This window comes from Sander lucioperca, chromosome 8 (assembly GCF_008315115.2).
Source record: "Sander lucioperca isolate FBNREF2018 chromosome 8, SLUC_FBN_1.2, whole genome shotgun sequence".
NCBI classification, from domain to species: domain Eukaryota; kingdom Metazoa; phylum Chordata; class Actinopteri; order Perciformes; family Percidae; genus Sander; species Sander lucioperca.
Window position 1 is genome coordinate 33273188 of NC_050180.1, and position 16789 is coordinate 33289976.

General features: G+C 39.6%; 1 protein-coding gene across 1 annotated transcript; it reads right to left on the reverse strand.

Annotated features, from left to right (window-relative positions):
- Window positions 1–2717: 2717 nt before the first annotated feature.
- Window positions 2718–16574, reverse strand: dbr1 (debranching RNA lariats 1). The gene is made up of 9 exons (XM_031300880.2): window positions 16420–16574; window positions 11238–11577; window positions 9961–10085; window positions 9793–9873; window positions 9622–9707; window positions 8541–8765; window positions 6965–7042; window positions 6730–6875; window positions 2718–3927 (listed from the first exon to the last, which is right to left on the reverse strand). The coding sequence occupies exons 2-9, from the start codon at window positions 11432–11434 to the stop codon at window positions 3138–3140; spliced, it is 1728 nt and encodes a 575-aa protein (XP_031156740.1). The 5' UTR covers window positions 11435–11577; window positions 16420–16574; the 3' UTR covers window positions 2718–3137.
- Between the last annotated feature and the right edge of the window lie 215 nt (window positions 16575–16789).

The window sequence follows — 16789 nt, forward strand, 5'->3', positions numbered from 1 at the left end:
ATTTTCAAATAAAAGCTAAAATGATTTGTTCCCCCCCACCCCCACCCCCACACACACACACACTAACAGCACATTATATAAATTAAACAGCATTCACTTCCATTCATTCGTCAGTGATCACAAGTAGGTTTGGTGATCTGTGCAGTTCAAAACAAGACTTGATTTCTCATAAGCATCTTAAGTATGTATCGTGTTCAATAAAGCTGTGAATGGCACTCTGAGTGCAGAATGTTGATTGCGTTTCTTTCACTCGCTTCAGTGAAACAAAAGACATTAACAGCCAAGTGTTCCCCCTATAACTGTACAGGCTTGAAAAATATTTTGGTTACACTTCACTTGAAGGTATCTACATAAGAGTGACATGACACTGTCATGAATGTGTCATAAACATTATAAAACGTTTGTCATTCGGTTTTTGTCATGACAAGTTATGGTTAGAGGTAGGGTTAGGGTTCACGGTTCATGACAGTGTCATGTCACTCTTATGTAGATACCTTCAAGTAAAGTGTTACCAATCTTTTTTATGGCAAAAAAGATGCTGATATTTCGAAATATTTGATGATTTAAAAATCTGATATATCAAAAAAAAAAAAAAAAAATGTTAAATGTTAAATAAGGAAATCTGTTTTGTCTGCATTTCTGGAGTTAAAAAATATATATATTTTTTAACTCCAGAAATGCAGACAAAACAGATTTCCTTAACATTAGTTATTTGTAGTTATTTATGAGTCCTCACTAAAATAATATGATAATGCAGTTTAAAAATAATAGTTTGTTTTATTGTCTCAACAGAACAGAGGAACATCAAAATATATTAAAGTTCTGATAAATGAAATGTATAAAAATACAAACTTAAGATATGAAACTTAAAGTCCTTTGAACAAAAAGACAATAACAAAAAAAAAAATCAAAGAGTGTTGCTGACAGGGACGTTATAGAGCGCCCTCTGGAGAACAAACTATGCAACGCCAACACTCAGAACATGGTTGAAGGGGGTTTCGTCCGTTTTTATTTTATTTTTTTAATATTCATTTATCAGAATCATTTGTCATAAATGATTCTGATGAATGAATATTTAAAAAGAAAAAAAAACATTATTAATGCTGATAACGATAGTTTGGAAAATGCCTAATATCGGCCGATAATATCTGCCCGCCGATATATATCGGTCGGGCTCTACCAAATATCCATTGTGTTTAACCTATTTTCATTCAGCGTCGCACTGCCGTGAGTACATGAACGAGGCGGCCGTCTGTGGTTGGTTCACGTCGGTAACAGCAGGACAGTTGAGTGTGTTATCAAACTTGAACTGTTAAAGTCGGTTAAACAAGTGAAGCGAAGACAACGCTGTCAGTAGACCGTTCCAAACGGCCTCGGTAATAAACGGCACGCTAAAGTGTTGGCGGAGAAGATTCGGTTAAAAACAGCTGGATGATGCCGTTTTGCCTTCGTTGTGCAACGCAAAGTTTGCTGGAAGTGTTGTATTGTAGCATTTTATGTGGCGTGAACACTGTGCCAGACTCCGTTTTTAAAAAAATAGCCTTTTATGAGCAACCTTGCTTGTAAGGAAATAACGAGAGTAACATGCGTACCAGCTTTAAAAGTGACGTATTGGGGCACCTGGGTAGCTCACCTGGTAGAGCGTGCCCCCCCCATGTACAGAGGCTCAGTGCTCACCGCACGGGCCGCGGGTTCAAGTCCTGCCTGCAGCCCTTTTGCTGCATGTCATTACCTCTCTCTCTCCCCTTACATGTCTAAGCTGTCCTATCTAAAATGCCAAAAAATGATAAACCCACCTGTTGTCCTCAGGTCAAATTTGACCCATTTTCAAAAAGTTTCTATATCAGAAATTTGGGTTTCTTTCAACCAAATTGTTAAAAAAATAACCTGGATGGTTCCATAAAACGCTCTTCACAAGTAAAATCAGTCCACTATTTTCATTGAATTTGGGCGTTTTATTAAATTTTATAGCATTTGAAAAAAAAGAAGATAAAAGAATGTTGAAAAAAGTGACAAATGTTGGAAAAAAATTCCAAAATGTGGAAAAAAAAAAACACAAAAATGTCAAAAGGCGCAGAAAAAAAAAAAATCAACAAAAACATTGGGGGAAAAAAAAAGTGTAAAAAAAAACTTGGATAAAAGTGACAAAAAACGTTCAGGCTAGGCAACAAAATTGTCGAAAAAGGCGACCAAAATGTTGGAAAAACGTTTACATTTTTAATTTTGACCCAGAAGAACAACAAAAAAGTTGCATGGTTGACAGGAAGACCGCACAAGGGTTCAATAAGTGCTGCTGATCCAGTCCAGTCGATGTGAAGTGTGGTCCATGTGGTTTTGAAACATTAAGGTAGGGATGTCCTGATCGGAGCAGATGTGGGCATTTTTTAACCCATCGGGGATCAGCAGTCACCCCGATTCCCTTACTCTGGTCATTCAGTCAGTAAATTCTACACCATTTTAAGTAGAAGTTGATTTTATACGCAAGTTTTACAAAAATGCTAATCGCACTACGTTAAATATATTAAGGTGAAGACATCTTTTAGTTACTTTCTTTACTTAGTTATATGTTTGTAAACAAAAAAAAAAACGGTGTGCAGCTCTGTTAACTGAGCAAATACGTATGTATCGAATCGGGACTCGGTATCAGCAGATATTCAATATTTAAAAAATCTGATCGGAATCGGGGGGCCAAAAGAGGTGATCGGGACATCCCTACGTCAAAGTGTCCTTTTAATTCATTTAAAAACAAAAAGGGTATTTTAATTGTTCAGCAACTTTACTCATTGTCTCAAAATGACATGTACAAAAACAAAAGATAATACAACAGAAAAAACCTAAATTCCCTTGGTTTAATTAAAATATATACAAATTATATTTGAACAAAGAGGACAGACATTTCCATGGCTAGAATCGTTGTTGCGTAGGAACTACCCCTCTTTTGTCGTGTACAGACTGCTTTTAGGATATTTTTTTTAAAAAGCCATACCTCTGCTTTGTCAAGTCAGTAGCTGTATAAAACAATTACATAAATTAATACAAGGTTTTACAAATCAATAAAACTAACGGAGAATTGTACGCTCTGTATCTATTGGTCTGGAATGAGTCCTCACCTTTTTTGCCTCATCTCACCCTGACCTCTAATCTTCGCTCTCGTCATCCTCCGCTGCCGTATAGATCACCTGGTTTCGGCGTTTGATGCGGGGGGTTGTGCTTTTACTGTCGGGAGCCTCGGCCTCGCCGCTGCTACGTTTTAGGATACGTACAGCTGAGGAGGCATCTTCGTCTTCATCGTCGTCCTCGCAGCGTTGTCTCCGTTCTGCTTCCGCGTGAGAGCGGGCTACGGCCGGGGTCGAGTGGAGGGGGGGCGGCAGGTTCATCAGGTGGGACATAAGGGTGGGGGGTGAGGTGTCAGATTTGGGCGCGGGCAGAACCATCCGGCTCGGGGTGTGGGCTTCACCTACGGGTGCAGCAGGGAGCTGATCTCCCTTCACCGCTGCTTTTGAGTTGCCCTGCACCTCCCCCTCCCCCTCTCCCTCCTCTTCCTCCCACTCGTCCTCTATTGTGATCTCGTCGGGATTAAATGAACTCGACAATCCCGAGGTGTCGGTCGGGTACTCGCTGGGTTCGTCCGCACTTCCTACGCTATGGCCGTCTTCGTCGTCGTCCTCCTCCCCTCCGGTACTGCCCTGAATTCTCCCCAAATCGCCGCCTCCCTGCCCCGCGTAGGCGTAGAGGTCCGTGAGACCGAACGTGGCGCAGAGCTCGGTGGTCTGTGGGTTGGCGTGGCAGCTGGGAGTGACGTGGGGCTGAGGCTTGTTGGGGTCATAGGCGGGCACGGTCCGGCTAAAGTTGTCTGGAATGGCGAGATCGCCGCTCAGATCCTCCACCACCTTCATCATGGCTGCTTCTGAAGGTCTGAAGTCCCACCTGAAAGGGTAAAGACACTCCATATCATAAATGTACTGTGAACTCTAAAGCCCAACAGCTGAGTCATTACCTCAGCCAAGGTTGTCATGTTTTTTGGCACGGTTTGTCTGTCTGTCAGCAGGATTACGGAAAAACTACTAGTCCGATTTTTGTGAAACTTGGTGGAAAGGTGTAGCATGGGCCAAGGAAGAACTAAATCAATTTTGGAGTGGATCTGAATTACGGGGTGGATACATAAGTTATTTTTCAATTTCGTTAGCATTGCGGGATTGGGCATTTGTGCTGCATTCATGTGGTGTCAGAATAATCTGAAAAATAAATTCCCTACTGGGAGAATTTACATGAACGCCTCCTCAAGTTGGAATGCTAGCTGGGAGTTAAGGCGTGCCTTGGCGGAGGTCTGTGCTCTCTGAGTGCCCTTCTAGTTGTGTTTAAGTAAACTGCAAAATTAAGAGAGAATTGTCAGCAACTGGTCAACTAACTTCAATTGACTAAAAAAAACTTAATTTTTTTTAAAGTTTTTTCTTAAGCAACTGAAAAGCTTTGTGCATAGCATGTACTTCAGGGCTAAATGTGCTGGCAACTGCAAATTGATGGAACACATAAAATTAGGGCTGTCAAAATAACGATTAATTAATCTGAGAATAAATAACGCGTTAAAAAATAACGCAGATTAATCCATTCCATATTGACGTTTGACCCGGAGCCGTTCTAGCCACCATTCAACTGTAAAATGAAGAAGGGAGACGAGAATGTGCTGCCTGGATCATTAATTGGAACATTTACTTATAAAAATCTTCTTCCTGAATAGGGTTGGCTACCGAAATCTGGTGCCACTGATATGTCTGCTCTTCTCTCTGATGCTCTGAAACAGACGATACAGGCAACACAAACAGCGCTGCACATGACGCTAGTTAACACTATACTCAACAGCAGCTAACGTTAGCCTACCGCTAGCTAGTTAACACTATACTCGACAGCAGCTAACGTTAGCCTACCACTAGCTAGTTAACACTATACTCAACAGCAGCTAACGTTAGCCTACCGCTAGCTAGTTAACACTATACTCGACAGCAGCTAACGTTACCCTACCGCTAGCTAGTTAACACTACACTCGACAGCAGCTAACGTTAGCCTACCGCTAGCTAGTAGCTGGATTAAACACGGTTAAAATGCTGACAGCTAACGCTAAACGGTGTAAAGTTTGACTGTGTTTTACTGTAGAGGATTCAACAGCGGGATGTAACAATCTGCAGCTGCCGTCGGAAAAACAACACAGACGGTGCGTTCAAGAAACTGGTAAACTACAGCCTCGTGGTGCATTTGAAGTTATTGTATATATCTTTTTCCCATCTGGTGGTTGTTTTTGTCGTTCAACAGCAATTTACTAGTGAAATAAGTTATTGTTATACATTATTATTTAATCATTTCATTTTGACCATATGGCCTTAGCAATAAACAAGCCGTTCTTTAATGTCACCAACTGTTGGTTAGTACCCTTTTTTTTTTCTTTTCTTTTTTTACTTTCTTAAAAAGTATCGGTTCAGGCACCGTTAATTATGTATGTGATTAATTTTGATTAATTAATCACAGAGTATGTAATTAATTAAATTTTTTAATCGATTGACAGCCCTACATAAAATATTTTTAAAACTTGTTTTATTTATTTATTTATTTTTTTTTTAGGTAGTGATTTTCAGTGTATATTTCTCTATATCCTATATTTTTTATATTCTCTGGGATGATCAAGTCCATTTTACACACATGTATGCACTGCCAAATGCTACACAAACTGTGTGTGCCTGTGTGTAATTTCAAGTACAGAGTTAAAATTCAAAAAATTCAAACCCCCAAATAGCTATTCATATCTGAGTGAGTTAAACGTTCAGTACATTAGCCGTTCCCAACCTGGCACGCGCAAATGTGACGTCATGGGATCGCCCTAACTGTTAATACTCGTGCGTGGTGGTCGCCACACTAGTTGCAGTCTTCTCCTGAACAGAGGTGGCGCTAATGAGGAAAGGCTACAGACGTTGCTCTTTCTATGGACTAGAAGAAGAAGAAAAAAGTAAACAAGGTCAGAACTGGCAGCAGCATTGACGTCAATGCTTCCATTTGATTGGATGACCTACTTGGTCGGATCAAGCCTTTAATTCACCATAAAAGAGCTCATCTTAACCCAGTAAGTTTACAAGAGTCCTGGCATCACGTTGCCCTCGAGCTCGTTCAGGCCTCCTTTTTCCGCTTTGTCGCGCGCCGCTGGAAAAAATAGAGTGGTGCGCACCCTCTGCTTGCGCACCCAAAATCCTGGCGCGCCAGAGAGATCTACGTCATTTTGACGTCACATTGGCGTGCGCAAGCTTGGATGCGGCAACTGTAAAATGGCCATAACTGAGCACGTTCAAAGTGGCCTTAAAGAAATGGTTACAGTACCATGTAGCATTTTCCATCAAATCTTTTACTTTTCTGACCAAGAAAGCAAAAAAAAAAAAAACACGTTGACAGAGCTACCCCGCCGCCTGCTTTATACAGCATATGTTGATTGTATTGCTGCACTTGTTGTCTGTTGTTGAGCTGTCTGTCTTGTGGCGTGATAAGTGTTTAACTAGAGGACCACAATGGAAATAGGACTTCGGATTTCTTTTTTTTTTTTTTTTACTCGCTGATTTTTTATGTCTGCCTGTGTAATTACTGCTGGGCAGTGTTTTATGTTTTTTTTTTTTTTAAATCATTTTAAATCGTTTGTGGCACCTTTGCACTTGGATGGCCTGTAATTTGACATCTAAATATATATCGGCGTACCGTTCGTGCAGGCCATTATTCTCTGGGGGGTTCCAGGGGTGAGGGGTGGTCCTTTGCAGACTGTTGGTGGCCTTCAAAATAGCGAGCCACTCTGGATCATACTCAAGACCCTCAGATGAACCCGGTCTTTCTGGAACATCCACAATCTGCAACGCAAGCGCATCACATCGTTACTTAGAACTAGCACTCCTACACCTTCACCTAGACTGTGAACGTTAGAAAAACGTTCTCTCACCTGTAAGAATTCCCTGTAGGGCAGACATTTATCCAGGGACAGGAATTTGGTCACACGCGGGGCAGCAGTAGCTTTAGGCTAAAGACAAGAGTATTCAATGAGTTGGTGTAATGCATAGACTGGAATATTAGATTGGTACTGCGGCTGCACAAAATATAGTTTTCATATAGTAAAATGGCAACTGGCAAATCAAATAGCAACTGGCGCAATAAACGCACTGCAAAAGGCTGCGACATATCACGGACACTCAGATTTTTGTGTTGAGTGAAGGAAAATATCAGTAGAAAAAACTGCACTTTAAAATGTCCCTTTTTGTATTATTATTATTATTATTATATTTTTTATATTCAATTCAATGTTCAATTTGTTCAATAAAAGAATGTTGGAAATGATTTCCTGGGCGTGTGGGTAGCTCTCCCGGTACAGCAGGCGCCCATTTATAGAGGTTTACTCCTCGACGCAGCGGCCGCAGGTTCGACTCCGACCTGCGGCCCTTTGCTGCGTGTCATTCCCCCTCTCTCTCCCCTTTCATGTCTTCAGCTGTCCTATAAATAAAGGCCTAAAATGTCCAAAAAACTATATGAAAAAAAAAAAAGGAAATGATTTCCTTTCATTCGTTTTAAACTCAACGAGCAATTTGTTGAAAGCAGCAGAAATGCAGAACTGAGTACACTTTAATATCTGTTTATCGCAAGTAATATCGTTATAACGACATTCAAAAATGTTAAAGGGCTCATATTATGCTTTTTCCCTTTCCTTTATTGTGTTATATATCTTTTTTGTGCATGTTATAGGTTTACAAAGTGAAAAAACACTGTTTACAAAGTGAAAAAACACTGTTCACAAACTGCTCCAAACAGCTCTATTGTAGTCCAGCCTTTACTTCAGAGACAAACGTGGTCACTTTGGAACACATGTTATAATGCTCACCTAGCTGCTAGCATGGCACGCCCTCATACTCTGCTTCTGACTGGCTAGTAGTCCTTACCTAGGTACTGTCAGGGCACGCCCTCATACTCTGCTTCTGACTGGCTAGTAGTCCTTACCTAGCTACTGTCAGGGCACACCCTCATACTCTGCTTCTGACTGGCTAGTAGTCCTTACCTAGCTACTGTCAGGGCACGCCCTCATACTCTGCTTCTGACTGGCTAGTAGTCCTTACCTAGGTACTGTCAGGGCACGCCCTCATACTCTGCTTCTGACTGGCTAGTAGTCCTTACCTAGCTACTGAGCATGTGCGACTCCCAACAAAGATGGAACAGCAGTGAGATGTCTCACTCTGTAGCTAAAACAGAGAGCTCAACACACAGGGTGAAAAGAGGAGCTGCAGCAATGTGCAGTACAACTAAAATATGGTGTTTTTTTTTTTTAAATTAAACCATGTAAACCTATTCTGGTACAAGCTCTAAATACAATTATGAACCTGAAAATGAGCATAATATGAGCACTTTAACGCATATCGCATATTCTCCTCATATCGTGCAGCCCTAGTTGGTACCCAGGATTATTAAAATCACAATCTAAAATGCATCAGCGGCTAATACTGACGCTAGCTGCAAAAGACTGTCACTCTCACCGGATGTTGCATAACCGCGGCGAATTTCACATGAAGATGTGCAGAGAACCAGTAGCTGGGCTGGATGTGAGATAGGAGCTCCTCAGCAGCAGGACTTCCCAGCGTGTTGGACTCCACTTCCTGACGCAGAAACTTCTTCTTCCGCAACAATTCCCCCGTACTTCCGTAGTGGTAGATTCCACGAGGCCAGTCATGGCTCATGAAAATGTCTATGGGCATCTGGATCTTAGTGGAAATAGAGATGAGTCAATATGGGGGTGGTGCATGAAATTATTCTTCATTTTTTTGAAAGTATTTAACCCTCCTGTTGTCTTCGGGTCTAATTTGACCCATTTTCAAAAAGTTTCTACATCACAAATTTGGGTTTCTTTCAACCAAATTGTCAATGAAAATAACGTGGATGGTTCCATACAACGCTCTTCACAAGTAAGCACACTCTTATTGAATTTGGATGTTTTGTATTTTATAGCATTTGAAAAAAAAAAAAAAAAAAAAAAAAAGACAAAAGAACGTTGAAAAAAGTGACAAAAATGTAAAACATAAATAAATAAAAAATTAGGAGGAAAAAAAAAAAAAACAATCGACAGAAACCTAAAAAAAGTGACAAAAAAACATGGAAAAAAGTGACAAAAAAAATTGACAAAATGTTGGAAAAAGTGACATGTCGAAAACGAAAAAAGAAACGTTGAAAAAAAATATGTACACAAGGGTTAAAAAAAAAAAAAAAATACTAAAATGTCTTAACATGAATCCAACAAAATATTAGCAAAAATAAAACGGCCTATTTGTGAAAAAAACAAACACATTGATGATAGGCATACTGGCCTATTTCAATAGCTTAGTATGCTATGCACTAAAAAGGTAGATATAAAGGCTTTAGGACACCCACATGTTATTGTAGGCCCAGTTTAATATGCAACTTCATTTTATACAATATATGTAGTAGTGGGTCCCTGATCCGTCTCTCTCAGTTAAGGGGTCCTTGGCTTAAAGAAAATGTTGAAGACCCCTGGTTAAGAGAAATAAATGGATAATATTTTGAAATGTGTGCAAGAGTACAAGTTGAATCTATGATATTTACCTGCTTCAATTTGAAAACCTCAATATTTCGGATGTGGTATACACTTCGCAGTGTATCCGGGTTGTATGGAGGGAATTCATGGTGACCTTAAAAGAGCAAACATCTCTTGTAAACATACTGCATAGTGTGTGTAACTTCAAGCATTTAGTCAGACAGTCAAAAATAACTCACCCCTTCTGTAGTCTCGTGATTTGAAGATCCCAGATAAGCCACCAATTCGAATCCCTTTGTAGCGAACAATGCCGGCATAACCTACGGAAACATGGTCAAGTCAGGCCTGGGAACTAACAGATAAACAGGTAGACAGAATAACCACGTCTACCGTCTGCTGGTCCCTACCCAGATAATAAATGTTGGGTGCCACCCAGCCTCCATAAGGCAGCTCCTGCAGGTGGTTGGAAGCCTCATGGTTCCCTCCGATGAAGATGGTCAGGACTGGAGCCTTCTTCTCTCCAGAATAGTATCTGAAACAAACGCGATATCAACTGGCGCAATAAACACACCGTGAAAGGCTGTGACAGCTAGCTAGACTATCTGTCCAATCGGAGTTTTCTGTTGCACGACTAAAACTACGTACACGTTCCACCAAAACAAGTTCCTTCCTGAGGCTATTTTGCAGCGGCACCGTGGCTCTGTCCGGCGCTTAGCACCGCCCAAGACGATTGTGATTGGTTTAAAGAAATGCCAATAAACCAGAGCATGTTTCTCTCCCATCCCGGAATGCTGTGTGGACTAGCCAGACCCTCCTCCGCAGCGCTGTGGAGGAGGGTCTGGCAACGCGAGGCTATTTAAAATGTACCTGTCATTTTTTTTGTGGTGCCTTTAATGTTAAATTCAATGTTCAATTTGGTCAATAAAAGAATGTTGGAAATTATTTTCTTTCATTTGTTTTATATTCACCAAGCAATTTGTTGTATTTTAGCAGAGTACTGAAAGCAGCAGAAAGGCAGAACGGAGTACACTTTAATATTGGTTTATTCATCGCCGTGAAATAGCGATATTCAAATTTGTTATCGCATATTTTCCTCATATGGTGCAGCCCTACTCTCACCAATGTCCTGCACTTTTTTTAACCCTCCGGTTGTCCTCGGGTCAAATTTGACCCATTTTCAAAAAGTGTGTACATCAGAAATTTGGGTTTCTTTCAACCAAATTACCTAGAATGAACATGGATGGTTCTATAAAATGCTCTTCTCAAGTAAAATGAAGGATCAGTTCACTACATTCATTGAATTTGGGGTGTTTTATTCAATTTTATAGCATATTTCTGCTTGTTAAACTCAAAAATTAGGTTGATTGACCCTGAATTCCAAGAATGAGTGTAAAACTCGTGGTAGAAGTTGGTAGAAGTGGGGGGAAAAGCGCCAAACGTAAAAGTAACAAAAATGTCGAAAAGAATTACAAGTGACAATCAGTCAAACAAAGCGACAAAAAAGCGTCAAAAATATAAAAAAAGCGTCAAAAACTTTGAAAGAATTCAACAAAAAGTGCCAGAAGCTGGAAAAAAAATGCAACAAAAATGTTGAAAAAAGTGCTAACGTTTCTTTAGCCGCGAGGACAACACAAGGGTTAAACACAAAAAACAACAACAACAACAACAACAACCAAGAACTGACTTGTAAAAGGTCTGCATCGTTCTGTACTTGGCTGGGACTGCCATGCACTTCATGTCTCCTTCATTTCGCACTGCTTGGAAGTCTCCACAGCAAAGCAGCAGGTCCACTTTTACTCCTTCCTTCTTCTCCAGGTAGCCGATTGTCTCGTAGATCTTGTCCAGCTCCCCATGGCAACAGCCTTCTACCGCAATCTTCATGCTGCACAAACCGGTCAGCTGCTGATTCCCCAGAGAAAATCAAAGTGAGGGTTGGGTTGTAATTCTGTGCCCACCTAGGGGCTGTCAGCCTCCACACACAGCGATGCTGGGGCCTGCTCCTTTGTAGATAATCGCTGGCTGATCTGTAGGGATGCAAACAAGACAAAGTTCAAAACACTGGCGATGCTATTCCTTTCACACAAAAAAAAAAGCATCAGTCATGACAGGAGAACAATAACATGGTTTTAAGTCAGTAGGCGGAGTGATTAGCACAACACTGAAAAGCACCGTTGTTACTAGGGTTGGGTATCGTTGGGATTTCTACGATTCCGAACCGGTACTTTGAAAACGATTCTGATTCGTAAACAATTCCTAAACCGATTCTTGAAAAACTGAAAAATGACATCAAAGAAAGGCTCTTTCATGGAGTTTTTTTTAAACTGAAAATTATTTAAATTTAACAATATATTAACGTTTTAAAAGTACTTAGGTGGGCACGTGCGCCACTCGGCAGAAAAGGGAGAAAAAAAAAAAAAAAAAAAAAGAGTCTGCCGCTGTCCGGAGCGACAATGGAAAATATTTCAGTCGGAACCGACATTTGCGTTTTAATCCGGTCCGAATACTACCGTTTGCGTAGGAATGGTTTCGGTTTCGGTACCCAACCCTAGTTGTTACTCTCTGCTCCTCACCACGGCACTTCTCAGGTGCTGCGAGCAAATCACTCCGCCCAAGTAGCAGAAGTAGCAGTGCTTCGCCTTTCTGAGAATATAGTTCCCAGTATGTACACGGTTAGAAGATGGCTGTGTCTCGTGTGACCTTGTTATTTGTACACGCTGTGATTATACAAATCACAACATGTAAATAGGAACATGTTAGTTGTTAATAACTAATAAGTTGTCACTTATTGGGAGCAGTAGGCTAGCTTGAACCGATTACCTTCAGGATCCGTGCTAGGCTAAGCTACCGGTGGAACCGTCAGACAGAGTTACAACACCACGGAGATGAGAAGGGTATGTATGGACTTATCTAACTCTGGGGGATACGGGGAATAAGACAAAGTCCCAATAAGTCGGCGTGTTCCTTTAAGGGGAAAGTTAAGGGAAACTTAACTAACATTGCTGAGTGACCGATCCTCCGTTTTTTGCAGCTCTTACTCAGTTCAGTTCAGAGTTCTTTGTTGTCCCTCGAGGGGAAATTTGATTTGCAGTTGGAGGTACAAAAAAAAAAAAACAACACAATAAACAAGGCACAAAACATCAAAACATCCTAGCAGCACCCAACCAACACATTGATTGAGAACAATTTCATCACTTAAAAAGTGGACAGTGTGAAATGACAGTTGTGAAAAGTGTGTTAGACATTTTAGATAAAGCATTAAAGTGCTCATATTATGCTTTTTGCCTTTTCCCCTTTCCTTTATTGTGTTATATATCTTTTTTGTGTATGTTATAGGTTTACAAAGTGAAAAAACCCAAAGTCCACCCCAAAGAGACTTACCATCTCCAACAGAAAACACTGTTGACAAACTGCTCCAAACAGCTCTATTGTAGTCCAGCCTTTACTTCAGAGACAAACGTGGTCACTTTGGAACACATGTTATAATGCTCACCTAGCTGCTAGCATGGCACGCCCTCATACTCTGCTTCTGACTGGCTAGTAGTCCTTACCTAGGTACTGTCAGGGCACACCCTCATACTCTGCTTCTGACTGGCTAGTAGTCCTTACCTAGGTGCTGTCAGGGCACACCCTCATACTCTGCTTCTGACTGGCTAGTAGTCCTTACCTAGCTACTGAGCATGTGTGACTCCCAACAAAGATGGAACAGAAGTGAGATGTCTCACTCTGTAGCTAAAACAGAGAGCTCAACACACAGGGTGAAAAGAGGAGCTGCAGCAATGTGCAGTTCAACTAAAATATGGTGTTTTCTGAAAATTAAACCATGTAAACCTATTCTGATACAACCTCTAAATACAATTATGAACCTGAAAATGAGCATAATGTGAGCACTTTAAAGCGGTCTGAAAAACCCCACTTTCAAATTTGTGAAAGCTTTATCCTATTTTTGAAAATGCCAAAACGCAAGACTTCAATGCTTTTTTTTCACATCAAGGCCACATTTGATCAGGTCCAGATCAAATAAGCACTTTACTTGTCAAACCAGGACTACATTACCCCAGAGAGGCTAAAAACGTTATCCTACTTGTCAAAATGCAACAAAAAAAAAATGGAGATTTCACTGTGGAGTTGAGATGATAGTTTTTGATCTTGGTTGAACTGTTGCTGTGAATATAAATAAGTTGCTGAATGGTGTACAGTAACGTTAGTTAGGAGAAGATTGTTAAAACTTGTGGAAAAGTCATTAGTAGGCAACAGGTAGACCTGTACCAGCTATATCTGACCAGATTGGCACAGAAGGCAGACAAGGTCTGTATGGATACAACCCATCCACTTTCAGAGGCGTTCAAGCCGCTCCCTCCTGGTCGTAGATATAGATATCCTAACGTTAGAACTAGAGATGTTCCTCCGATACTGCCTAAAACGCCGGTATCGGTAAGTACTGGAGTTTATGCACCGATCCGATACCACGTAATAAAGCCCTAAAGAAAATCTACGTTAAGTAGTTTATTTATGTTATTTTTCCGTTATAACTAGAGCTGGGGGTAAACGATTATTTATTAAACGATTAATCGGGCGATTATTTTATCGATTAGTCGACTAATCTAACGACTAATTGGACGATTAATATAACGATTATTTTTCTGTTGCTCGATTAATAAAAACCATAATGTATCTCAAATAAATACCAAAAAATTCTTAAACACCTATACCGCCAAAAGCTGCTACTTGGCTTTCTGATGTTATGATGTTTTTAAAAATAGAAAAAATCAAGTACTTTCTTAAAGGATCAACCAATACATTTTACAAGAATTGGGGCCCTTTACTGGCTTACTTTGAAGGACTTACTGCACTTCCCTCTTAGTAACTGCTAAGAATGGTAAAGCATAATGATTACACTAATTGTTACCATGAGTGATAGTGTTTATTTTTATTTTGTTTTATTTATTTATTTATTATCATGTTAATATTGCTATTATTATTATTATTATTATTACTTTCATATTCACGCTTTTATTTTCCTTTGTTTTTATTTGTTTTTTCCTTATCCTCTTTTCCTCGGCATAAGGGCTTCGTTGTGGGTGGGACGGGGTTATCGGAATGATGTTTTGTTATAATTGACATTGTAATATTGCATTGTATTTTGTGCATTCTATTTTTTCTAAAACAATAAAAATACTTGTAAAAAAAAAAAAAAAAAAATTCTTAATAATATATTTTATTAAACAATTTTGCACAGCAAAAAATCTTCTGCTTTACACAAAATAAAATAATTATTTTACTGTTATACAAAATGAAAGGCCAGCCTGTTTACTCTTTTACAGTACCAACATAACTCTCTTGTCATATCATCTATACAGAGATAGTAGTATACAGCTGTTATACATCATATCATCCATACAGAGATAGTAGTATACAGCTGTTATACATCATATCATCATACAGAGATAGTAGTATACAGCTGTTATACATCATATCATCTATACAGAGATAGTAGTATACAGCTGTTATACATCATATCATCTATACAGAGATAGTAGTATACAGCTGTTATACATCATATCATCCATACAGAGATAGTAGTATACAGCTGTTATACATCATATCATCCATACAAAGATAGTAGTATACAGCTGTTATACATCATATCATCTATACAGAGATAGTAGTATACAGCTGTTATACATCATATCATACATACAGGGATAGTAGTATACAGCTGTTATACATCATATCATACATACAGAGATAGTAGTATACAGCTGTTATACATCATATCATCCATACAAAGATAGTAGTATACAGCTGTTATACATCATATCATCCATACAGAGATAGTAGTATACAGCTGTTATACATCATATCATACATACAGGGATAGTAGTATACAGCTGTTAAAACATAATAAAATATATGACACACTGGTATCGGATCAGTACTCAGTATAGGCCGATACGCAAGTTCAGGTATCAGAATCGGTATCGGGAAGCAAAAAATGGTATCGGACCATCTCTAGTTAGAACCAACCGAGCAAAAAACTCATTAATTCCCATGGCAATAACCCAATTAAATAAGATGTAGGGAGGGGTATGACTGAAGGAATAGATGTGAAGTAGGCTAATGTGCAGTAGTTTTATTTTATTTATTTATGAGATTGTGCAATATACTCCTTTTACTGTATTCTATGTATTGATGTGTGTATGTTATGCGTTAGATAAATAGCGCTGTAGATGTCTGGTTCAATGTTTGTGTCGTTGATTATGTGTCAATATGCCTGTACTGTAACAAATTGCCTTTCGGGGACATTAAAGCTTTCTAAGTCTAAGTCTAAGAGTGATCGGTAGGCACCCATTTAAATCAGATCACGGAGAGAACAGTCATGTTTCATCTTTATAGAAAGAGTGAAACAAGTGACAATGAAATTAAAGCCAAACAGAAGATACACTGGACTGTATGTGAGCACTTTTTAAATATGAAATATTCAGCGATGCACCTGACATTAGGGTACGATTAGTTTAGTCTTTTTTGGAGCCCTTAGCGGCTTCCCGTTGCTTTGAAAACTTGCACACATGTAACGTTAATCACTTTCATTTGACAAATGTGGCTGCTGCTACTTGGCATTCAGTCGAATGTGCGTGTCCACAAGGCTTTTGCAACAACGTGTCTACCCTCTGTCCAGTTACAACACACTCTTAGTAAGCAACTCAACTGCTTAAATTAGCAACATATCATAACATGCAATAGCTAGCTCGGCTACGCAGTTACATCTAATGTAACGATGCATCGTGTTGATACGAACCGATAGTGAACCATATTGACCCCGAAAGCATACAAACAGAACAAAATAAGATAACAAACTGAGCACTTACGGCGATGAATGGTTAACTGAAGAGTATGTTTGTCCGGTTTTATACTCCGTAATGTCACAAACTTTTTCTGAAAATCATGTTTTGCAGAGCCTCCATAGAATGAATTTTCCCACCTCGCAGCTACCACTTAAAGCGCATGCGCAAGACGTCACAAACTTGAGCAAACTAGTTTTGATCAGCGGCAGCAGATTCAGCACATTAAAAATGTGGAATGCAATTTTTTTTTTTACGTTTGCGTTTTGTTTAGTATACATAGAGCTAAAATTAGTATCTGTTACACAGTCAGTATTTTTGGGTTTATTTTGTAAGGGTATGTTGCGATGCATTCACTTGCTCCTCGGATGGTCCAATTTCTTGTGGTGCTAAGTCG